The sequence below is a fragment of the Erpetoichthys calabaricus genome, chromosome 4 (genome assembly GCF_900747795.2).
Source record: "Erpetoichthys calabaricus chromosome 4, fErpCal1.3, whole genome shotgun sequence".
Taxonomy (NCBI): domain Eukaryota; kingdom Metazoa; phylum Chordata; class Cladistia; order Polypteriformes; family Polypteridae; genus Erpetoichthys; species Erpetoichthys calabaricus.
Genome location: NC_041397.2, coordinates 228,265,985 through 228,293,102, shown reverse-complemented (window position 1 = coordinate 228,293,102; position 27,118 = coordinate 228,265,985). Strand labels below are relative to the sequence as shown.

General features: G+C 35.9%; 1 protein-coding gene across 3 annotated transcripts in view; it reads left to right on the top strand.

Annotated features, from left to right (window-relative positions):
- LOC114651221 (cytoplasmic dynein 2 heavy chain 1) overlaps window positions 1–27,118 on the top strand; it is a 462,099-nt gene that overhangs the window by 208,838 nt on the left and 226,143 nt on the right. For 2 of the 3 annotated variants that reach the window (XM_051926883.1, XM_051926881.1), the window contains exons 63-72: window positions 546–687; window positions 2,394–2,503; window positions 3,948–3,968; window positions 7,791–7,889; window positions 9,051–9,174; window positions 11,340–11,503; window positions 11,761–11,880; window positions 13,834–13,968; window positions 15,170–15,313; window positions 19,075–19,164. In XM_051926883.1, coding sequence (XP_051782843.1) covers window positions 546–687; window positions 2,394–2,503; window positions 3,948–3,968; window positions 7,791–7,889; window positions 9,051–9,174; window positions 11,340–11,503; window positions 11,761–11,880; window positions 13,834–13,968; window positions 15,170–15,313; window positions 19,075–19,164 — 1,149 coding nt within the window. The remainder of the gene's footprint in view (window positions 1–545; window positions 688–2,393; window positions 2,504–3,947; window positions 3,969–7,790; window positions 7,890–9,050; window positions 9,175–11,339; window positions 11,504–11,760; window positions 11,881–13,833; window positions 13,969–15,169; window positions 15,314–19,074; window positions 19,165–27,118) is intronic. The other variant, XM_051926882.1, reaches the window with a different exon arrangement.

Sequence of the window (27,118 nt, the reverse complement as noted above, 5' to 3'; positions counted from 1 at the left end):
TAAAATAATATCTATTTTTTTTTAAGTTCAGAGGAAAATGGTGATCTATATAATTCTGAACATAAACTGCCTCCCGTGACCAGTTTTAGGTGTCATTATCAGACAGAATAGGCTTGATGAACTCTGTATTGTCTGCACTCTTATTACATCAACTTCTCTTTAAGGACACAGTATTTTAGATTTAGGGAGGCAAAATGTAATGATTGGTTGGTTGAGCAGTGTACAGTTCTGCTCCAGGTATATGACTTGTTAAACCTCATTTATGTATTGCTTCAAAAAGTTGGTTGAAACACATTTTATTTTGAATGGTACATACAGTTAACTAACATTTTCATCTGAGTTCCTTAATGCTTGTGAAGAAAATGCTACCAGTTTCTGATGCTGAGAGACTGAAACACTAACCAATACATTACTGTGCCAACAATGAATGCCATAAGAGATCATATTTAACATTGAATATGTAGTTTATGTATTTGTGGAAATAATTACAAAATACCTTAAGGAAGCAAATGAGATAATTTTTGTATATTCCTTTGATATTTCAGGTGAAAGAAATGACGGAGGAGCTTGATACTTTGCCTATGAGAGCACAACTTGCTGCTGCGTTTATTACATACTTATCTGCAGCCCCTGAGGATCAGAGGAAGGGCAGCTTAGATGAGTGGATGAAGTTATCAGGCCTTCAAAGTAATGCCACATATATTTTAAAAAATGTATTTTGCATTTTCACCCACACTTTGATTAGTGACATTGTGCATCTAATAATTTTTGCAATTATATGCTAGGCTACAGGAAAATAATATTATTTAATGTGCAAGTAGACTTTAGGCATTGGCCTGAAGCAGTGTTTACATTTTAAAAGGAAAATCTGGCTGTGCAGTACCTACAAATTAAAGTGAGCTTTGACAATTTGATTGCAGAATCAGACATAAAGTAACTGAAAAAGATGTTGCCTTGTTCAGGTATGAAAAGTGAGGCTTCTGCCTTCTGGCAATTGAGAAACACACTCACAAATAAGAGAAAAGCAGATCAAATCTGGCTTTTTTTTTACATTATTGTATCAAAGAAGAAAAAAATGCTTCTTGTCTGCAGGGAAATGAATCATTCTTATCTTCTTGTTCTAGAAGTCAGTTTCTTTAAAAATGTTAGCTACCAGATGAGTGCTATACCAAACTCTTGTCCTGTTATATGGGTGGATGGATTCTTCAGTAATACCCATATATTTAGCTTAAGGCAAGTCAGCATTTTTAGGTTACAGACTACAGTAAGACAGTTTTGCCTTATGATATATTGTTGGATTATTTTTGTAATTCAGCCAGTGTGCTTGAATTTACTTTAAAGGGATATAGTGCTTATTTGACAGAATGCAACAATGAGAATGTAATGACTACAGAAGTTAATATCCGATTATGGAAAATTGATTGAATAAAGTATTGCTCATTTTAGAGGGAAAAACATTAAAAGACTCAAATATGAAATACTTAACAGATATGGCAAATGGTTTAGGCACGCTGAACATTATACGGTAAGATTCATAATGAATTCTAAATTGTTAAATTGCTTAATCACTTTTTAATTCAGAAAACAATTGTGAAATATGTTTCCATTCGCATTGTTCCATCAATTTCTGATTCTGTGAATTACTTCTCACCCTCATTTTCCTCCAACAGTACAGCAAAGTAATGACTACATGTATGGCTTAAAGTCCACAGATAAATTAAGGCTTATTTGTAAAATGAGAAAGTCGACTTCACTGTTTAGGGGTGTCCCAAAAAATTTCAGGACCTAAAGTGATACGAGAGTGGTTGAGGACTTGATACATGGATTTTATTTAATGGAATAGAACTGGAGGTACACATTTTAACATATTAAACCTTGTATACTTCAGTAGCCAGTTACACCAGAATTTAGATGCCTTTTTACACGTGTATACGGTTTATGATCATTACACTTCCACATATACAGTATATGTACTAAGAATAATACATTAATTTGTACTATAGACCAATGCAAATGTTTCCATTATCCACGTTGTTGATATAATCCTTTGTGCAGTCCTTGTTCGTTGTGCATATCTGAACCTTTGGCACTTTCTGTGATGTAAGAAAATTTAAAAGAAGGCTATGCTTTATTTAGAGATTAAAGATCAAGAGAATTGATTGAATTTTCTGGAATCCTTGATATATGATTGATTTACACATCACAAAAAGAATACATAGTAGTGAAGTATAATACAAGTTAAATATACAGGAGAAAATATATAACCCTCTTGGCCTAGGCCACTTTTTATTATTTCAAATTTAAGTGCTACATATTTTGTATCTTCTCTGTTGAAACAAAAATGCAACATCTCAATACACAGAGACAGAAAACATGACATGTTTATTTTACAGAGTTTGATCTCAGACATTTTCTTTGCACCGAAAGTGAACAGCTTATCTGGAAGAGTGAAGGGCTGCCATCAGATGACTTGTCCATGGAGAATGCACTTGTTATTTTGCAGGTATAGATGTGCTGTCTTATTGAATAATGAAACCAATGTGTAATACAATATTCTGCTTTCAGTGCATATTGAATTGTATTGAAAAACAATGTATATTGCCTGGTCTTGCAGCTTGTACTTTGAATTTTGAGACTGTGTTTATTATTACATAAGTTTGTCAACAATAATTAAGCCGTAAGAAGGAAGCCACAGGGAAGTCTTTTTGTGGGCAGTGTGTTCACGTGCCTGCTTTATTTGTATACTGTGTATGTTGCAATTCTTTGACCTGTTGAGAATATATATGTGTGCAAGGGAATCCATTATATCCAGAATGACTCAACTACCAGAGATGTTTTCTGCCTCAGCATTCATAAATGGATGGGTGGATGGACATGGGACAAGTTTTAAATAAAATAACCATGAAATACATCTTTCCTGGATTGAGAAATAACTGTAAATATGTATTTTGCCATTCTTTTTAAAATACCCAAATGCCTGGAATCATTCCACGTTCTAGGTGCTTGCATGCTGCATTAAACCTTAGAAATGTGTTATTGTGCAACTGAAACAATGAGATTGCAACTAAAAAATTGTGAAAATGAGGGACTTGAGCTGGGTTGATGGGCTCAATGTGTATGATAGGATGGTGAGCTTAGGAAAACAGGAGGATCTCAACTACTGCTTCTCTAGGTTTACATTTTTGGCATAAAGTATGCTTTCAGGCATATCCAATAGAAGGTGGGCCAAGCACCAAGTGGGAAGAGACCCAGGGTATGCTAGAGGGATTATATCCTTTGACAGACCTGGGAGATTATTGGATTTCCACAGGAGAAGTTTGAAAAAGTTACCAGAGATAGATAACTCTGGTCTGGTTTGTTCAGCTTTACATGTTGACGCTATAACCTTCATTGGGATAAGTGGAATGAAAGTATTGTGGAGGTTACAATTGAGAATGGGGATGATCATCAGATTGATAACAGTGGTGATGAAACAGAGGCTGAGTCTTTGGGTGACACTCTCTGATTATTGGTGTATACACATCCCCATTTTTACCTTTGGTGATCTGTAGTAGATTAACTCCTTTGGGTAATGCCTGAAAGAAGGAGTTAATTATAATATCAGCTAATAATAAAAATAATTATAATACATTTTATTTATATAGTGCCTTTCCCATGGTCAAGGCCATTAGTTGTAGTAGTAGTAGTACTAAGAACTAAAGAGGGACATTCTCTTGAAGTTATGTCTCTCAGTTTCACTGGTATAGCCTGAGATAAGATGGAAGACAATTGTTTGGATTAGGAAAGCATGGTCTGCTCCTATGTTAATACTATGAGAAGTGAATGTAATGTGAGTGCGAGTAAAACTTCATTTTAATTTCATATTCATTTCAATTATTTCGTTATTTTGTATGTTTTATTTTACCATATTTTCCATTTTTGTGTTTCCATCCTACATGCTTCATTAGATCAATGCCATGGTGTTGAGGGTAAGCATTCTTTTAAAATGTGAGTTCAAATTAACTGTAATGTGTTCATAGCAAAATTAAATTTTTACTTGCATGTCTTCCACAGACTACTGACAATAGAATAATACAAACAATAGATGATGAATACAAAACAGTGAATGCAATGTCATACATTAAAAATAGCGTACAATACATAGAAAAACACTTTTGCTGTTTTCAGTATGAGTGCCTATTGAATAGCTCTTATCATCTGAAGGTAAAATCTGTTATTGAATCTAATGGTTTTTAATTTTTAATAAGTGTTTTTTAAAAAAAGGTCTTTATTTTTCCTTTTTTTTTTTTTAAATTGACATTTTATAAGCATTCCTACTACAGGTTGCTTCTTTCCAGAAATGTACCATTTACCCATCTTTTTTGTTTCTTGGACAGCAATGTGGCGCCCAGTAAGGAGACCAGGGTTCACGTCCTAGGTCCTCCCAGTGTGGAGTTTGCATATTTTCCCTGTGTCTCCATTGGTTTCTCCCACATTCCAAAGACATACAGGTTAGGTGGACTGGTGAAACTACACCAGACTATGTAATATGCATTAGTTTTAACGCGTTACCCTACAACTCTCAAGATTGTGTTGCTGATTTTAGCACTGTACATTCAGTTCATCAAGATAAGTTTAGTGATTTTCAGAATATTGAGACTGATCATTTCAGCCAGGAGAAGAAATAATTTGATTGCTCAAACACTAGCCTCTTGAAATTTAATTTGTGGACACTTTTATCTGTGGTTGTTGAAAGCATATGAGAAGCAAATACATGCATAGCCTGACAGGGTGCAACAGATATGTGCAGACTAAAAAATTCTGAACAGTAACCCAGTCAAATGTTTACATGGCCACATAATCGGGTTATTCACTGAGAAATTTACTTCTGTTCACCAGATATCTCAAAGACTATTAACCTGATTTCTCAAACTGGAATAAGGGTTTAAATGACATTTTAGAAAGCCAGTTTCTTTTAATTATCAGGTGATTGAAGCACATGTAAAGGACATAAAGCAGGTTTTGTTATAGCAGAGTTTGACAGATGCCTCTTTGTACACAGCCCACATGTAAGCATGCTTTATTAAAGAATAAACAGATTGTGAAGGTCTGGGTCAGCTCCACACTCCCTGGTTGCCTTTGGTAGTCACTTGAACCTGGAACCATTGATATCATACCCGAGGATGAGCTATTGAAATGAGGACACACACAGCCAGCAAGGGTTTGGTACAAAGTGGTTCAAGTGCTTTTATTAAAAACCAACAAATAAAGTGTTGAAAAGTACAGTGAAAGTTCTTTAGTAAATAAATAATCCATTAAAACAAAGATGCTAAGTGAAGGTTAAAATCCAAATAAATTATCAAACAATAAATTTCCATTAAAACAAACTTAAAATCCCTGGGCAGGTTTCCTCCTTAAAACACGAGCCCCAGTGCCTCTTTGTAAAATCTGGTGTCTCCTCATCTTATTCCATCAGGACCTTGCAGCATGAGGAGATGCCTGCCGACAGGTGCAGTCATCTACTAAATCCCGGATTTGGGTTCCTACTGCCACTTTGTTGGTGTCCTTAGGACTTCCTGCTAAACCCCACTCATGTGTCTCTCGGTCAGTCCGTCAGAGTCAACAGGGAGACGCTGCACTACAGCACTGCTCCTACTCTTCTACAATGCTCTAAGGAGTGCACATTCTGCATCCTCACACTCAAGCACAGGCCTGCTGATAGCTTTCTTGGGGACATACTCCTAACCACCTGTTTCCACTCTTTACAACACAGGCTGGTAAGGGTATCTCTCAAAAATCTTTTTTTTTTTTTTTAATAATTCTTAATATTCATAGCAATTTCAGAAACCATTAAAGTCTACAAGACATTATCCCATCTAAGCATGAAAGCATTAGTAGTACCAGTTTCCAAATACTTATACGTCCATTGACATTGTCATCAGTGGCCAGCAGACTATAATTTACCATGCTGTCACAAAGCTTAACTGTACAAACTGGAGCACTGTTCATGTTACTGCATAATCTTGATAAGTCTAAATTGTGTAATGGAACCGGACTGTGTGTGAAGAACTTAATGCCAAACATAATACATGTAACAATATTACCAGGCTCTGCCATAGGAGAAGATTTATTCATTTCACACATTCTTCTGATACCTACTGATATACCTTTTGGTTTCAACTGACTACAGTATCTTGGAAAATGGAGTTGCTATGACTTTAAAAAATGAACAATATTAGCTAATAAATTTGAAAATCCGTGCTTTTCACATAGACAGCTATATGTTGTCTATTCTGTGGTGAGCACACCAAGAAATTTATTCATTTTCATACCTAAAAGCTGTGACAAGGACGAGACTTCAGACATTATAAAAGTTTGGGGGAGCCACCCGTATATTATATCCCGGCTGCAAAAGTTTGAACAGAGATGTTCACACGACTGAGTCCAAAATAGAATTAATGATGAGGAGGAGGTAAGATGGCGGCTTTAAAAGCCCAGAGAGGAAGCAACGTCATCAAAAGGGCCAGAATTGGAAGTGATGTCGTCAAAAGGGCCGGAAAGTAATGTCATCAATGGCATGGGAACGGTCTGCAAGGAACTGAAAAAGACAGTCAGTACACCCTGCCGCCCCCTGGTCTGATATGGTATTACCAATACTTAAGCCTTTTAGCTGCCCCCTACTCGCACGTGTATGACAAGCAAAACCAAAAATATTGTTTATCAGATCTCATTGGAATTATAATCTTGTTGCAATATTAAAGCATTAATAAGAAAATATGAAACAATGTCATAAAATATATACATTTTAATGTATGTGAAATGCAAGAATAAACAATATGAATTAATCATATAACACTTGGCTTTTAAATTCCGTCATACTGGTATGCCATCAGTTTCTAGTTTCTATAATATTTCCGTAAATTGATATAATCCCATACAATTCCAGATAACTAAAGCTAGTTTAAAAATTGTAAAGATATGATAAAGAAGGACCAGGTAATCAAAGATTAAAATATGGTTAAGGTGAAGAAGTAATTATCAAAGAAAAGAAGAAATATTACACAATATGATCATATGCTGAAATCCAGTTTAGACAGATTTTGCAACATTTGGTGAATCAGAAGGAAATAATGTGGATAATAAATGAAAAGTAAACCTATGAAAGTGACTGATGATGTTCATCTTAAACAAATACTTATGAAATGAAAACAGGGATTTATGAATGTCTGAAATGTACATAGAGTAAAACGTGTACTGTGACATATTTTATTACTTCAAATAAGTATAGATTATGTAGATTAATTATGTTGGAGTTATAGAAGATTTCTATCATGTTAGCTTCAGTAACATATCCATATTAATAAACGAGAATGGTAAACTGGATATGGATGCAGGGACCTGCCCGTGGACGCAAAAGACTGGAATTCAAAAGCTTCAAAAACAAAAGCTTGACTGACCGAGATACAAACTGAAACGGGAAACACTAAGGGGTCCGCAGTAGTCCACAATGCACCACATAATAGTACGGACGGAGCTCCGTATTAACAGTGGGAGGCACCAGAGTGACACGGGCGAACGCTCCGTATTAAACGTGCGTCATCCTCACACGTGGATGCCCAGCGGGCCGGGTTCAAAACGCCGGGGGTAGGCGAGCGAAGCGAGCAGGGGGCGCAGCCCCCTTGTTTACTACTAATGTATAAAGCTAGATATACTTTTCTTAAATATCTTTGTTTTTAAAACAGTAGTAAATGGTTTAAGATACTATAGTTTATTATGGAATTGTATTTTTATTTTCTTTATTTTACCTTTAGAGCTCTGCATGTCCATTTTTGATAGATCCTTCATCACGTGCTACTGAGTGGTTGAAGATGCATCTGAAAGAGTCAAGACTAGAAATTATTAACCAACAGGTACAGTTAATTTACTCTTCAAAATTTATATATTACTATAAGGATTATAAGATGACACAGTAAATTGAAAAAAAATGTACACAATGTCTGCAATTTTACATATCAAGATAAATAATTTATCCAGTCCTTTACCAAGTTCTAAAATTAGATAAAATATAATCACAGATGGCAAACAACATAGAACAGATTTTAATGTGTCACTGTTTATTCAACAAGAAGAAACAGCTGACATTCAGAAACCATATGTTAAATGCAACATAATTAAATTAAAACAGAAAATCGCATGCAGAAAGGACATAATTATCAAACTAAACATAAAAACACCATGTAGTATGTACATAGAAATAAACGTTGCTTCAAATTTGTATACTACTAATATTTTTAAAGCATTAAATGGCAATGGCAAACAAAAATAAATAAAAATAACAAATAATCCCAGATTCAACTGGCGGTTGTAACCATTGATTTAATTCTGGTAAAGAACAAAAAGTATCAGTTTATAGCAGATTGCAACAAGGGTAAACCTCTGTGAACCATTGTCACAAGGAAAAATGCTCTAACTCTGAACTGTAAGTGGCCATCCAGACCCTTTTTGCAACTATTGCAAGTGTCAATAAATAAGTTGGAATGGGTCTAATAGGGAAGCCATACATTTTATTTTTTCAGTGAACTGTAAAATATTATGTTCGGTCTTCAATTGTTTTTTTAATGGATGAGGGCAAAAGATGACTTTCTGGTTCATTACTGCTAAATATGTTGACTCTTCAGCCTGTGGTCTTATGTTACAACAGGCTATTATTCAAGAAATCTGTATATTTATTGATACTGTGCATGTTTCTGGTAAGATGGTGAGGGTTTGACTGGTACTTCATGTAACGTGGAAATATTATGGAGATTTTTTTTATAATTCAATATGATGTTTTTAGGTTTGAAAGAATAATAAATTATCAATTGTTCCTTTTTGAATTGAAAACAACAAACAATTTATATTAGGTTGATAGTAGGACAAGTACCTTGACTTGTTCAATTTCACACAGTGAGTCACTGGTAGCGATTGAATGCAATGCGTGTTTATGGTCTTATGTCCTAGGCATACTTTTCTCATCATGTAATATATTTAATTTTATACAATGGATGTTCATTTAACTCTATTTTGTTTAGGACTCAAACTTTATTACAGCTTTGGAACTTGCAGTACGCTTTGGAAAAACACTTATTATACAAGAGATGGACAGTGTTGAACCAGTACTGTACCCTTTGCTAAGAAAGGATCTTATTGCTCAAGGTAAATCTCTGTCATTATATATAAATACAGCATTCTTTTTGTTAACAGTAATGACTGTATAATTTTCACACATTTTATTGTAATAAATTGTTTAAAAATGCAGCCAATTTCAAATCTGACAGTTGACATTATAGGACCAATAGTAGTATTAATTATTATTAATTACTAATTAATTATTGGGCTTGGAAAAGCCACTAATTAATGTTATGTTCTGTAGCACTCCTACAGTCCTTATCTTTCTCTATGGATCAGTGTTCTGGAAATTAGACATAAATCATCCACAAATACAAATCTCCTTACTGATGTAAAGATGTGGAAGCCAACCATCCATTTATTAAAACAGTGATTAAAGGGTAAAAGAACTGAAAGCACTCCATAAATGATAGACAAAACATAACACAGCATGAGCTGTTGTTGTTCATTTAAGAGACTTTTGGTTTTCTCCATAGAATGCAATTTTATTTTTTAGTTGATTTTGTAAGCTTTGTCCTTGGCCTAGAGTGACAACGACAGAACAACTTCTGTGAATGGAAATCTCCTAGTTTATACTTACATGACTTAGGTTCAGAACATTTATAAAAATGAGAAACCCTTGGATGACCCATTTATTTCTGATAAAGTAGTTACGGTATATTCAAGCTTTCAATGCATAAATATAATATCTGACACTATGTGTGCAGAAGCAATTCTATTGGTTCCAGAAAAGACCTATGATGGACGTAATGGGGTCCACATTTATGTCTGAATACAAAGCCATACCTTGGCCTGTGACACTTTGACAGGACGTAAGGTTGCTGGATGGTTGTTGTTATGATTTAAGGGTTTTGGAATATGTAGAATCCATTTTTGCACTTACAGTAAGTATTTTGTATGTACAATATATTTTCATTTTGAATGTTTTTATATTTTTGCCATCATTTTTATGACGTTATTATGACATCATTTTGTGTGGAGTTTTCAAACACTGGTGCTGCTATATTGTGTGTGTGATTGTTTTTGTATTGGCCACAATGATGTTTGTTAACAATGGCTCCTTAATACAACCATGTGATGGCCACAAATGATTTGTGTGATGTCATTTCCGTGAGGGTATTTAAGATGGTAGTATGTTTTCTTAGCCTTACTAGTTTGTGGATGTTGTGCAAATTCATGTGTTGCGTTTTAGTTAATTAAAAACCTCTCAGTAACTTTGTATCTTGGATGGTTTCTTTAGCTTTTACTTTTTGATAATGAATTGAGCTTTAGTATTTTGGTCAGTTCCCTTTTTTGACTTCAGATTCCAGTCTGTTTCATGTCAAAACAGTTGTTTAGTGTTTTATTTTATGCTAAAATACAGTGATCCATAGTTTGTTTCCTATAGTAATTTTTCTGTTTTTTACTTTTATGTGAATAAACACATTAATTATATTGACAGGTATTTTCTGTTCCCGTGACCCTGTGTTCGGATTCAGCGGGTTGGATAATGGATGGATGGATGGATGTTTTCTGTTTTTTTTTTCGTTTGTTTCATGCTGAGGAAATTATTTTCTAAAGTGGACTATAGTATTACAACTCTACAATTACAGTTTCACCATTATTACTATTTACTTTAGTTTTTAATTATAAATTTGAGCTTAATAAAATTTATCATACAGTATACTGGAAACTACAGAATTAAAATTGTGTAGGTTGTGAAATTTTTATTTGCAACTGTCCATTAAATTATTAGTTAAACCAGTAAAAACAACTTTAAAAGTTTAATCTATACCATATCATATATAGCATTTTTTAGTCTGCTTAATACTGAGCAGGGTCACTGGGCACCTGGAGCCTAACCTACCATGCATAGGGTGCAAAGCAAGGACAATCTGTGGATAGGGCACCATTCATTCGCAGGATGAATACACACACATGTGCACACACACTATATAGCCAAGTAAGTGTTGCCAATCCACCTAACCTGCATGTCTTTGGACCGTGGGAGAAAACTTGAGCACCCGGAGGAAGCCCATACAGACACAGGGAGAACATGCAAGCTCCATGCTGGGAGGATCCATGACATGAACACTGGTCTTCTTATTCCAAGGCAGCAGCATTACTGCCACTGTGCCACCGTGCCGCCCAAGTTTAATCCAGTTATGTAAAAATTATGCTTAAATTTAAAGTGCTTACATTTCTCGCCACAGGTCCTCGGTATGTGGTTCAGATTGGAGATAAAGTCATTGATTACAATGAAGAATTCCGTTTGTTTCTTGCAACTCGTAATCCAAACCCTTTAATTCCTCCTGATGCTGCCTCTGTAGTCACAGAAGTCAACTTTACTACCACTCGAGCTGGCCTAAGAGGACAGGTAAATATGTATATGTATGGAAAAGGACTTTTTTGCTGCTTATGATCCTGTGATACAATCTATTGTAATATTTCATTTGCTGGTCATTTAAACTTCATTTTGTTCCTAAATGCATAAACATACATTAAGCATAAGTTCACGGATTCAGTAATATGATTTGTAAGTTTAACAATACAATATTGTTAGTAAAAGACTTTTGATATACTCTTAAATCAGTTATATTCTCAAAAATGTCTTATTGTTATTATTTGTATTAGCTCCTAGCTTTAACAATCCAGCATGAGAAACCAGACCTGGAAACACAGAAAACTAAGCTACTACAGCAAGAAGAAGAAAAAAAGATTCAGTTGGCTAAACTCGAAGAATCACTTTTAGAGGTAATGTATAAGCCAGAAAATGTAATTTTATTGTCTTACTGGCATTTCTACACAACTTCACCCGGAAGAGTAATAAAATGAAAGCTACGTGTGGTGAATAAATAAAAAACTGATCTGACACTTATGACCTCCTCATCATGGCAGAAGAAAATGTATTTTTTATTTTATTTAGTGTCTAATGCTTCTGAGCATATTAAACCCTTGCAAAATTGTACTGTGAAATGAAGTGTAAAATTTTGAGAAATAGAAGTAATTTTGCGGTAACAATAAACAATTCTTCTAACAGTTATAGCAATTATCTCAATAGTTCAGTAATAATATTGAAATGTTGTAGAGCCTGTAGAGTGCACCAGTCTTAACACAATTGCCCTCCTGAGCAGTATTCCTGTTGGATCCTGACAAAGTGTCCACCCCTTCTCTCACTTCCACTGTATCAAGACTTTTGTTACTTCAGCTCATGCACAGATCAAATGGGTCATGTGTTTGCTTATTGTTTGCCTTATATAAAAATTGAATATGATCTTTTTTGTTTGTCATAAAATAAGCATTCAGCAAAGAAGAAACACATTTTTGATTCAATCAGCAAGGTGTTTAGTAGCAGATTTAAAATCACTTAAATCCATCCATCCATCCATTCATTTTCCAACCCACTGAATCCAAACACAGGATCACAGGGGTCTGCTGGAGCCAATCCCAGCCAGCACAGGGTGCAAGGCAGGAACCAATCCTGGGCAGGGCGCCAACCCACTTCAGGACACACACACACACACAGCACACACTAGGGCCAATTTAGAATCGCCAATTCATCTAACCTGCAGGTCTTTGGACTGTGGGAGGAAACCGGAGCACCCGGAGGAATCCCACACAGACACAGGGAGAACATGCAAACTCCACGCAGGGAGGACCCGGGAAGCAAACCCCGGTCTCCTTACTGCGAGGCAGCAGTGCTACCCACTGTGCCACCGTGCCACCCCAATCACTTAAATATTAATGTGGTCAACATAAACACCTGAAATTGGTGATGTTTTGTTTATGCAATCGTTTCTAGGATTTATTTTTTCTTTTCACTTAAAATCTTGTCAATATTGTGTTGTGATCTGGAGATATTGTTATTAAATGGTGTGAAAGTCCTGTGAAAATGGCCACTTCTAGTGAAGTTGTCTCCATTTTTATTTTTATTTGGAGATTTGTACTGTATACGTAGAAAATCTCAAATTTTATTAGCCTGTATTCCAAGTTAGACTATATGGAAATACCTGCTAAGTTTTGTAAAATTAGGTTTCAAGGTTTTCGAATAATATTCTTACAGACAAACAAACAGATTTTCAGTTTTATAAATAAACAAGACAAAGTACCCAGCATTGCCCAGGTATATTTAAGATTTTGGGTTCCAAAGTATTCTGTCTTGTCTGTATTTTCCTATATATCGACTATGCAAAATTTGGTCCAGATTGGTCAAATGGTGGAGGATTGTATAGGAAACATAGAGGCAGAAAGACATTCTATTTAATATATTAATATTACATTATATATACATAGATAGATATATTTTATAAGATGTGTTTTTAATATTTTCATGCTCTCTGTCAGGTATTACAGTTGCAAAATTTATCATGTTCTTGGTTTGTTAAAATGAGAGAATATATTTTTTACACTCCATTTGAAAAACAGTACCTTTGGACTTAACTTTTAATTCAAATTTAATGTAGATGTATTCAGCAATTGCTTTTGAAATATTTGCGTAAATATTGCTCCTAAATAAACTGAAGTGTTTTAAACACAGTGGTATCAGCTTGTCAGTGCCAGATATTTTCTAAAGACAGATATATCTCTAGTCTAATGTAGTGTATGTCTATCTCAGTATCTTAAATTTTTTATCCCTCTATAGCTAGTATGGTTGGTTTAATGCATTTATATTGAAAATGACAAATACTTTCACCCCTTTTTAATAAGGCTCTAGCAACATCTCAAGGGAATATTTTGGAAAACAAAGGCTTGATTGAATCATTAAATCAGACCAAAGCAAGCAGTGCACTCATCCAAGAATCTCTTTCCGAGTCTCATCGGTTACAGGTTTTTCTAGACCAGGTAAATCTTTATGCTATATTTTGCTTTGCTGTGTATTTTTTACGTTCTCTCAAATACTTAAATCCTTTGAATATAACAAATATTTGTAAATTAACGTAATTTTATTTTTCATTTTAAATGGAAAAGGTAAAATGAACACTGTTTTTCTTAAAGTCAAATGCAGGAAAACTATTAAGTGGAGGAAAAGTAGGTAAATTTAGATCTAACAAAAGAGTTTAACTACCTGCTAGAAAATTTATTGATGTGGCTTTAAGAAATTCATGTGTGGTTAATGTCTGCTGAGATATTGATATTTGAGGATGATTGGGCATTTTTTGCTACTTTTTTGTCTGTGCTTTTTCTTGTTTTTGAATACATTTATCTTGATGTCTAATTTGCTTTTGTTTTCAAAATTGTAGTGATTGTATCCATTAGGAGTTATTTAGGGTATGCCAGGACTCAAAGGTTGATATATTTTTATGAACTCTATGTATTATTTCTATTTACCAGCCTTTTTAAAGGAAAAACTACAGTATAATAACCTTGCTTGTAGCAGATAGTGGCTGTGGATTGGAGTACAGATAAACACAGATGATCCAGCCAGAGAGCTGGGGGACTAAAAATTGTTTGTATGAGCTGATTGTTAGCACATGGCTTCAGCATTACCTCACTTAGGCAGATGTAATGGACTGGATTACTCACTCCAGGGCCACTTTCTATGGAATAGGTGTCATGACACTCATACTTAGTAAGTATATTTGGGTGAGGCAGAAAAAATTTACCTTACCTCAGGCTGTGTTTCTTCGTCAGTCCTGTTAATTACATAGAGGTAGATTTAAAAAAAAAAAGCCTAAGCACCTATGAAGTACCTAATTCAGAAATATGGGCAGTCCTTTTAGTATGATGCAAGAATTGTATAACATTTTTTATTATTTATTATTTCATGTTACTACTTAATACATTTTACAGTTTATTTTATTACACTTATGCCAACTGTACACATTAAAACTCCACAAACAGTTGTTTTCTTGAATGTTCATTATTTCTCTGTTTTATATGCAGGACTAAATGTACATGTAAACTTTTTTTATACCTCTTGTGAAAACTGGAAACAGTTAATGAAATTTCAAAGCATGTCATGTAAAAAGTAGCTTTGAGCTCTAGATGGCAGTAATATACTGGTACTGAACAATTTCTTCTAATTCTTTTCTTTCTAATGCAGGAAAGAGATGCCTATCTTCCATTAGCAGAAATTGCCAGCAAGATGTACTTCATTATAACTGACTTATCCAAAATTAATAACATGTACCGTTTCAGTCTGGCATCATTTTTAAGACTCTTCCAGAGAGCCTTGCAAAGCAAAAAGGTAAAAGCTTATACACTGCAATTGTAACTGTAAACAGGGATTTTAAGATGCATCACTGCACACCAAACATACTTGCTACAACCCTGAAGCACTTCATCAGATATTAAATAATTTTTACCTTTAAAGTCACAATACAACATTTTTTATTTACCATTTCATAGTATTTCTTCAGTCATTTTAATTTAAAATGTAGCAGGTGTCCAATACCTTTAGCATCAGAATAACGTTAATTTTTCCTATTTTTTTTTTTATATCTTTAGCTTATAATTCCTCGCATGTGTTTTCTTATATCTGAGTGTGGCGTTGTATACTTATAACAACACAATCAAAACAACATACATTTCCTTGTTTGTTTTTTATATATTTATTTAGTCATTGATTCTATCTTCAAACACATTCACATGAAATCACATTTTCCATCATCGTGCATTAGGACCTGACTTAACCATCTGTCCACACCCACATTGTTTTAACAAATGAAGATGCTTGTGAAAAGTGTGGGGTTAAAGAAAAATATCTATAAGCAACACCTAAATATATTGAATTATCTCTTCATGGTTAAAAATAACTATACTTAACTTGCATAACTGTATTCTCTAATGTATAATTAATTATAAAGGAAATATTACATACAGCAGAAGCATTACATAAAAAGATTGCATACAGAAGGCTACTATGTAGTACTATGTACTATGTACTATGAATCTTCAAAATGTTACTAAACTGTGACAGTCGTTTCACATGTATGCATTATTTGCTGCAGTTTGTAATGAGTGTAAGAAAAAATACGGCCACTTATTCATTGAAATTGACTATTGCTGTGTCTCTGTTGTTGGTCTACCACATCATTTTTCAGACTCGAAAAGAAATATGCAACTCAGTTTGTAAAATGTTATTATTGATAGTTTAATGCCTCAGTTGAAATTTTTTTTGTGCTGTGAAGCTAATGTGAGGAAAGAATTACTATTCTACCCATTATTTTTCCAAATTCATTTATCCCATTTGGGTTCTAAGAGGAGCAAAAAACAGCTACACAGTGTACTTACTGCAAAATGCTATTTGCCCATTTTGTATATGTGTGTCAAGAAAATAATAAGGAAGTGTACAATATTAACTGTCTTTCACAGTGCTGTGTGTGAATATATACAGTACACACACAGCATACATACACAAACCTGTTATCTCAAAGTGGGCAGATCCACTTCCATTGGAAATAACATGTCAATATGAATTTTCAATATAAATTTGAATGAATCCTTAATTTCAAGGACTGTTTTAGTAAAGTATTAATATTGAAAGAATTTTAATGAAACGGATGGGAGATATATATATATATATATATATATATATATATATATATATATACACACTAGCGGGACAATACCCCCTGGCGCCTTCTGTGCCGAACCCCCAGTTGCAGCCAAACTATTAGTAAAATCTGTAAATGTACAAAAGAAAAATTATTATTTATAGGGAGTTTGCTTGCCATCCCCCCTGGCTTGCGCTACACGCCAGCCACTTTGCGTGATCTGCATCTAGTGTGGGGCTTTGAACATTTATAAGCCTGCAGCACAGCTGTCATTTTGTCTCACTGCCTTGTCTCTCTTCCCCCAGACATCCTCTACTTTATTCTTTATGCTTTATTATGTTGTATTCTAATAAAGTTTCTGTTTCTTTCACTATATGGACAAAAGTATTGGGACACGCCTCTGTGCTTTTGTCTGTATGTTATTTGGTACTTGTAAGTATAACTATTGTTAAAAATGCATATTTTAATGAAAAGGTGAATTTACAAAATTAATGTTCCAAGAGATCCTCTTGTATATTAAAATACATGAGGAAGATACACTTTTTTCTACATTTCTTGCAACAGTAAATCTTGTGTATTGGTTTTTCTTGTCTGTTTGAATATGGAGTATCGCCACTACTGCTGAAGGTCTGTGCATCGGAGCTGGGGGGCCCTCTACAGCGCATCTTCAACCTGAGCCTGGAACAGGGGAGAGTCCCGAGGCTTTGGAAAACATCTTGTATCACCCCAATCCCAAAGGTATCACGTCCTAGTGAGCTGAATGACTTTCGGCCTGTTGCTCTGACATCACATGTGATGAAGACCATGGAGAGGCTGCTGCTTCACCACCTTAGGCCACAGGTTCAACACGCCCTTGACCCTCTGCAGTTTGCATATCAGGAGAAGGTGGGAGCAGAGGATGCCATCATCTATATGCTACACCGATCCCTCTCTCACTTGGACAGAGGTAGTGGTGCTGTAAGAATTATGTTTCTAGACTTCTCTAGCGCCTTCAACACAATCCAACCTCTGCTCCTTAGGGACAAGCTGACAGAGATGGGATTAGATTCATACCTAGTGGCATGGATCGTGGACTATCTTAAAGACAGACCTCAGTATGTGCGTCTTGGGAACTGCACATCTGACATTGTGGTCAGCAACACAGGAGCGCCACAGGGGACTGTACTTTCTCCGGTCCTGTTCAGCCTATATACATCGGACTTCCAATACAACTCGGAGTCCTGCCATGTGCAAAAGTTTGCTGATGACACTGCTATCGTGGGCTGCATCAGGAATGGGCTGGAGGAGGAGTATAGGGACCTAATCAATGACTTTGTTAAATGGTGCGAATCAAACCACCTACACCTGAACACCAGCAAAACCAAAGAGCTGGTGGTGGATTTTAGAAGGCCCAGACCCCTCATAGACCCAGTGATCATCAAAGGTGACTGTGTGCAGATGGTGCAGACCTATAAATATCTGGGAGTGCAGCTGGATGATAAATTAGACTGGACTGCCAATACTGATGCGCTGTGCAAGAAAGGACAGAGCCGGTTATACTACCTTAGAAGGCTGGCGTCCTTCAACATCTGCAATAAGATGCTGCAGATGTTCTATCAGACAGTTGTGGCGAGCGCCCTCTTCTACGCAGTGGTGTGCTGGGGAGGCAGCATTAAGAGGAAAGACGCCTCACGTCTGGACAAACTGGTGAGGAAGGCAAGCTCTATTGTTGGCATGGAGCTGGACAGTTTAACATCTGTGGCAGAGCGAAGGGCGCTCAGCAGGCTCCTATCAATTATGGAGAATCCACTGCATCCACTTAATAGTATCATCTCCAGACAGAAGAGCAGCTTCAGCTGAGGAAATGCGGTCTGATCAGCTGCTTTCTTTCTCCTTCTGCTGCCGAGCTGCGTGTTCTGCTTGTCACGCTGCACGTCGATCATTTAAAAGCCTATACAGCAGCTGTCCTTTTGTCTCACTGCCTTGTCTTGCGTGACGTTAAAGTGTCTCTCGCTGGATGTCAAATTGTCTTCCGAGAAGATCACTTATCGTCTCCTTCCAAGCCTTCCAAGATTTTTTTTTATAAATAGAGAGATAACATTCTCAAAACTGTAGCATCAGATACAAAAAAGACATCAACCATGAATGAGGTGTCAGTCCATCACAAGACCAACAATAAATTTTGCACCGAATCAGAATTACCAGTTAAATTAATTTGTAGTTATGGAAAAAACCCACAGGCAAACTCCATGTAGAGTGGGAATGAAACTTGAACCAAGGACACTGGATGCATATGGGAGCATCAATAGTATTTTTATTTATTCAGATTATGTTAGTTGCTAAAAATATGCATTATTTTGCAATATTTATACTGGTTATTTTACTGAATTTTCCTTAGTATGAGTGTCTTGAAATTTTGTTTCAGCAAATTCACATATATTATGTTTTTTTTTTTTTTTTTTGTTTTGTTTAGGAATCTGAAAATGCAAGTGTTAGAATCTCATCTCTGATTGACACTTTGAAATTTACCCTTTATGAATATGTATGTCGGTCTTTGTTTAAGGTAAGAAAGATTTCAAAATGTTTTGGGTTAAAAAAAAAAGTTGATACTAATAAACACAGGCAGCCTCATTAGACCATTTGCTATCTTTTTAACTGCATTGCCCTGAAACCATTTAACAATATAAATCTGCTTAAGCATAATAATTTGATTTCTTTCATGAGGAGACCCTGAATAGGATTCTGTAAAATGATAACATGGCACAAATGACAAAACAGCGCGGGCCGTTCCTTAATAAGGCATATGAAATGTTTTGCTGAATGGTGTGGTAAATGTCAACAATGTAATATGGAGTTTTTTTCTTCAATTTCAAAATGAGTTGTATTTTAATTGTTACCAAATTATGCTTTGACAAGCTGTTTTTATATAATTCAACATTGTAGTTATTTTAGATTTGACTATATATTGTGAAAAGGCGCTATATAGGCACTCGACCCGACACAGACTGGACACGGAAGCACACGTAAAATAAATAAACTATTTATTGTTCTTCACCAGTGGGGCACGTCTTTCCCGTAATCTCCACAGGCACAACATAGTCCCAAGCACAAATATACCAAATAAAACACACAACAAACCACTCTTTTCCTCCTCCACCACTCCTCCCAGGCAACCTCATCCTACTCCACCCGATTCTAGCTCCTCGAGTGGTGGCTGCTGGCCCCTTTCATAGTTCACCCGGAAGTGCTCCAGATGCTTGATTTCCGAGTTCTGGCTGCACTTCCGGGTGTGGTGAAAACACTGCCCACAAAGGCTCAGGAGTTCGAGCTGCAGCCCCCTGGCAGCGCCTGCGGGACCCGTCAGGGCTGCCCTCAACTCCAATTCCCATGAAGCCCTGCAGGAAACAGAGGCACCGCTCCAACCCAGGGGGGCGGCCATCTAGCGTCCAGGGGGAGGTATTGCACCATCCATGGCTGCTCCCCTTGAGCATTTAATGAAGGGGCATCCCAGCCGGTCATGAACCCCGGCCGTCCACTACAATATACATTTCTACTGTAAATTGACACCATCACAAAATTAAGAATAGTTTAATTACTCACAAATATGATTATGTGTATGCTTGATGCTTGCATCGTATACATTATACTTTTGAAAGTGTGAGACTGTAGAACACTTGTTAAAACTATTGACTCAAAACCATACAAGACATCTTAACAAAGACAGGATATATTCTGTTTAATGTGAATAAATATTCTCTTATAAGCATATGGTTACATTAGGTTAAGTTAAACATTCTACAATTTTAGACTTTTAATAGACCATGTTTTCTTCTTAATTGTTTGAAATGCACAGATAATAAGCTTTATTGGAAAAATGATGACAAATGATGAATTGATGCGTAATTAACCTTTCTTCAGAAAAAGTTTTGAGTGAAAATTTGTTTTTCTCACCAACAGTAAATACTAAATAAAAAAAAACTGCACAGAAAGTTTTTAGAGCCAAATATATGAACTAAAAAATTAAGGTAATAATATTTAAAATGATGTTTTTTTCTATGTTCTGAAAATGTACATTTTTTTTAACTCTAAAATTATTTTGTAGGAGAATGGGCCTACATTAATGGTTAGGTTTTTTTGTTTAGTCATGTTTATACAAGAAAATTTAAATTTGTCATCTCATTTGCCTCCAAACAGACAAGAGTAAAAAGCATTACAGTGGAACCTCGGTTCACGACCACAATTCGTTCCAAAACTCTGGTTGTAAACCGATTTGGTCGTGAACCGAAGCAATTTCCCCCATAGGATTGTATGTAAATACAATTAATCCGTTCCAGACCATACGAACTGTATGTTAATATATATATTTTTTAAGTTTTTAAGCACAAATATAGTTAATTAAACCACAGAATGCACAGGGTAATAGTAAACTAAATGTAAAAACATTGAATAATACTGAGAAAACCTTGAACAACAGAGAAAACTAACACTGCAATAGTTCACGCTATAGCGCTACCAACCACTGGCTAAAAACACTTTTTTTTTAATGAGTTTTAAGCCCAGTGCATTCTTTAACTGCCTTCTCTACCTTATGAGTCCAGCCCTCTCTCTCGCTCATGCTGCCTGTGTGTGTGCGTCTGTCTCTCTCGCACTGCCTGTGTGTGTGCGCGGCTCTCTCTCTCGCGCTGCCTGTGTGTGTGCCTCTGTCTCTCTCTCACGCTGGCTGTGTGTGTGCGTGTGTGTGTGCGTGTGTGTGTGTGTGCGTGTGTGTGTGCGTGTGTGTGTGTGTGTGCGTGTGTGGGTGTGTGTGTGTGTTGCGCGCTCTCTCGCTCTCTCTCTTGCTCGCTGCACAGGAAATGCACAGGGAGAGACTGAACATGTACAAACCGAAAGGAAAACTGGCTTGTTTGTATACCGAGTGTGTGATTGTGAACCGAGGCAAAAGTTTGGCGAACTTTTTGGTCGTAAACCGATTTGTACGTGAACCGATTTGTACGTGAACCGAGGTTCCACTGTATATAGAAGCAGTCCTTTGATAGCTACATGTAACAGTTGACAGAATTTTCATCTAGACATATTTATCTTGTTTATTGTAAGAAAACAGTTTTTCTTACCCTGGCATTTCCTAATGTACCGTTAACATAGTATAGTGTTTGTGCGAAGCATCCCGGACACAGACAGATGGACATCGTTTAAAAGTCCAACACACATTTATTATAATATTTAAAGTGCGCAAACCCAGTGCCACAGCACCAATCACCCCAAAGTCCAGGCCAAAACCACAGTATGCCTTTCCTTCAGACCGCCTCCTTCTCTCTCCTTCCAGACCTCATCCTCTTCCACCCGATTCCAGCCCTGAATGAAGGGAGGCGGCCCCTTTTATTATCCCCTGTATGTGCTCCAGGTGTGCTCCGGCAATCTTCCACCGACACGCCCCAGTGTGGCGGAAGTGCCAGCTGTATCCCCAGAAGCACTCCGGGTGTCCCTGCTCCTCTTCCCCCCAGCACTTCCTGGTGTGGCAGAAGTGCTGGGGTTCAGGGCTGCTAAGGCATCCGGGCGCCCCTTGGCGGTGACCACGGTCCCCTACAGGGTTGAGCTTCAAAGCTCCGCACCCGTGGCCCCCAAAGCAACCAGGTCGGTCGCCCCCTTGTGGTCTGGAGGAGGCGTGAGCCCTTCTCCGGTACTCTTGGGCGTCCCGGCTGGGTACCCCCCAGCCGCGTGCCACATGTTGCACGATTTTTTGTCAAGATGAAATCTATCTGTCTGTCTATTTTGATACATATTTAGTTCAATTTCATGGGGCAGTTGTCATTTGTGTAGTATTTAATGGAATATGGATATGCCTTTTCAAAAATATAATGCGAGTTTCTGTTAGAATGTTTACCAGAAGAAATGAACATACATTAAAGTTATAGAAAAGACTGTCAAAGCTAATTATTGTGTATACTTGCTGTGCTTAAATATTTCTGAATTTCATAAAAAAATAGGTCATTTTAGGGTAATTATGTATTGCTATATGTGTGTCTGTATATACAGTATATATAAATATATATATATATATATATATATATATATATATATATATATATATATATATATATATATATATACACAGTGTATATGTATATCTATACTAATAAAAGGCAAAGCCCTCACTGACTCACTCACTCACTCACTCACTCACTCACTCACTCACTCACTCACTCACTGGTCATAACTGGAACATATTTTTTGTCCATACACTGTAATGGAGGAGGCGGAGTCACGTATCGCGTCATCACGCCTCCTACATAATCACGTGAACTAAAAACAAGGAAGAGATTTACAGCACGAGTCACATGCGGGAACGAAGGTAAATGACGTTAATTTTTGACTGTCTTTTAATACTGTGTAAGCATACATATTAACACATGTGCAATTAAACGTGTGCATTTACGGGGTGATTTCTCAGGCTTAAAAGCTCACCTTTTATCAAACGCGGGAACAAAGGTAACTGACGTTGTTCACTGTCTTTTAATACTGTGTAAGCATTCATATTAACACATGTGCAATTAAACGTGTGCATTTACGGGGTGATTTCTCAGGCTTAAAAGCTCGCCTTTTACTAAAAAGGTAAATGCAAAACTATTTTCAATCAGTTTATTGAAACGCTTCCGTTAAGGATTGCAATAACATATTCGCCAGATAAAACAACGAAGTAGGAGGAAATGGAGGAAGAGCCGCAAACAGCGAAGACCAAAAAATTAATTAAACAATTGAGAACGGAGCGAGTGAAGCATACAAGCATGTTCATAAGGGAAACAAAGCACGGTGTGAAACGTAAGTTTAAATTAAGTTTATAGAAACGCTCCCGCTGCGGATTGCAATAACATATTCGCGAGATAAAAGTTTAATGAGAAGACACGAGGTATAAACGAACCACACGCCGTGGCGCAACGTTAGGGGCAACAGTTTCAACCATTCTATGATCTGCTTCTCGCAACTGAAAGACGGCACATGGCGGATGTTAGCTGACTTGCTGACCGCAACGTTAGGGGCTTCAACTATGGCGCTGACGCCACATCTCAGTGCCAACACTTTGCAGACTCTACTTAAAAGACACGCCCTCCTCACTGGACAGTTAAAAAGACCAATGAAACTAACGATGACATCAAGTATTACCCAATCAAAAGTAGGAAAGGAGGCATCTTCATAAAATGCGTGTGGGATGATTTGCATGACACGCTGCTTTAAAAAAAAAAATGATAAAAAAAATACGGGATAAATCCCGTCCAGTATTGATTCAAAACGGGACGCACAATTTCATTCTCAAACGCGGCACGATTCCGTATTTTAAAGGACGGGTGGCAACCCTACAGTGCCAGGTAACCACCCATACAATCAAGATTGTGATTCACACTAGGAATGCAATGAATGTAATTACCCCCGATCTACATACAAGGCGAAAGTCTTGCAACATTCAAAGATGATGGTTTGGGATAAGTACAACCATACAACATAAAAGAGCTTATGAAGCCTTGAACCGAAAAAAGCAAGATCTCAGAGATTGTAAAAAAAAAAAATAGGAGGTAATGTCGTTTTACTCGCTGTAGATTTTAGTCAAACATTACCAGTTATTCCACGAGGGAGACCAGCAGATGAACTCAACGCGTGTTCAAAATCCATGCTTCTCCCACGGTCGGTTATATGTCGCGTGTTCTCGGGTAGGTACACCAAAAAATGTATACATTTAAGCATGTAATGGGCAAAGAAAAAATGAGGTATACCCGAAGGCACTGCAGTAGTACTCAATGTAACTTTACTTCTTAAATGTTAATGTTTTACTGTTTAATAATTTATACGCTTCTTATATATTGTTCAAATTCTTTTATCAAAATACCAGTGACAGCGCAATGCACGATAACATGGAGTGAATACACCATACGCATCTGCCCACGGCCGCCCTGGTGTGCGCAGATAGGAGTTGATTCTACAATAAAATAAAATAAACATAAAAAGAGTAATACAATCATCACCCATAAAGCGGATAGCAGACGTGACGTATTATATGTGTACCAGATTTCAAGTCAATAGGTGAAACGGTTTGCAAGCTACAGGTGATTTAAAATCCTGGACAGACCAACGAAAAGCCACGGTAGCAAATTATAGAAGAAGATTTTACTGTTTAATAATTTATATTTATATGAAATGTGCTTCTTATATATTACTTCATATTCTCATATGATAATGATGTTAATGTTGTTTATATTGATTTCTATGTTATTGTAAGTGCATCTATGTGTGTATATGTATGTATGTATGTGTACATATATATATATATATATATATATATATATATATATATATATATAATATATATATATATAAAAAATATATATATAAAAAATATATGTGTATATGTATATATAATATATCTGTATATGTGTGTATATGTGTGTGTATATGTGTATATGTATATATATATGACGGCAACACTCATAACAATGACAACACAATTACATTGACAATCATGTTACGTTATTTTTAAAATGTTTCCTTTACTTTTTCATAACCTCTTTAACACACTACTTCTCCGCTGCGAAGCGCGGGTATTTTGCTATATATAATATATGTGTATATGTATGTATATATATATATATATATATGACAGCAACACTCATAACAATGACATCACAATTACATTGACAATCATGTTACGTTATTTTTAAAATGTTTCCTTTACTTTTTCATAACCTCTTTAACACACTACTTCTCCGCTGCGAAGCGCGGGTATTTTGCTAGTAGTATAATATATATATATATATATATATATAATATATAGAGTGAGAGAGTAGTAATGAGGTTTTATGGATGAAAACATTATAATTGGATTCGTTGTACTTCAAAATTTTAAACATCAGGACATCTGTATAAACATTTATGCTATACTATTATGATTAATTATCTTTAATATGAAATTGCAAATTATATGTGTGTGTGTATATATATAAATTGTAAATTATATATTTGTATCCAGCAGGGGGCATTAGCTCCCTTGTTGGAAATGTTCTTTTGTAATTGTGGCGTGTTACATAACCCGAAGCTGTATAGATATGATATATAAAGGCGATACCCCTCCCTTAGTGAGATGGTGGTAAGAAATCACATAGGAGAAATAAATTAGCTTTGTTTAGTGATGGCTTACGCTTCATAACAGATGAAGGAAGCCAACGGCAACCAAGTTCGGGAGTGGGGGCCCGATGAGTAGAGTCTGCCATTTTCGCCATTGCAGTGGAAGGATTTTCAGGATTGGATGACGTTATCTCCCATCCGTCTATTGGCTTCAGAGGTGTGCCAGGCAATATTCCAAGGCTTTATACTCTTTCTTCATGTGCATTTAGATTTGAGTGCCATTGTATTTTTCTGCTTAAATTTTTTTTTAAACTTTTCAGTAGACATTGATTAAGCGTCTAAAGGACCAGCAGGAATTATGGAGGCCTAACATGTCCTTCTTTCATGATTCCATATCTAAACTTTTTTATAATGAATGCAGAATTGATTTCAAAGGGAAATGGTTGCATATCTACTATAATTCATTAGTTCAAATGATGCTAGAGGCATTTACATTTCTGTCTACTGGCAGTTTTATAAAAAAATTAAACTTAAGAGTTTAGTAGTAGGTTGGTATTTCAACATTATAGCTTACTTCCAAACTTACCCTAAGTTGCTGTCCTTTTCTTGCTTTGTATTAAAGAATTGCATTTACAGTATTATGAGCAGTAAAAATGTATCTGTTATTAGTTGCAGGGAGCACAAATTTAGAGGCAGTGTGGTATAGTGGTTAAGGTACTGTGTGACCATGAGCAAGTCACTTGATCTGCCTGTGCTCCAATTGGAAAAATCAAAAGGTATGTAATCAATTGAATGTTTTAAGTCACCTTGGATAAAGACGTCAGCCAAATAAGTAAATGTAAAATTAAATAGGATTCAGTGGTAAGTGCAAAATGTTCTAGTCTTCTTAAATACACATTTTAAATGATTAGAGGGGCAATACAAATTGTGGATATATACATCTATAGTCAAAGGACTTGTATAAGTACATTTTGATCACATAAGCTCATTGTTCTCTCATGTCTTTGACTTGGAGATTGAAGATGTGCAAATGGTGCAAAGCTGTAATGATTGTAACTGCATGATTTATAATTGCTTTCATCTCTGCACAATTCTATTGAAAATATGTACAAACAAGAGCTTGAAAGCAACAGAATATTTTGAACTGGAGATTTACCTAATGAGGTACTTCATACAGCTTTAACCATAATTATCCTTAATTTCTCTTAAAAATAGTATTTTACTCAGCTTCTACCAAAACTGTTCATTGCTATAACTCTATTAAAATTATATTGACAGGCCAGATGCAAAAAATTATTATCACCCCTACTTCAGATTGTGAATTATATCTAGAATTAAATTTTTCTAGATTATTTTTTTAGTATTTGATATTTAAAAAGATACATCGTACCTTTTACTTTTTTACCTAA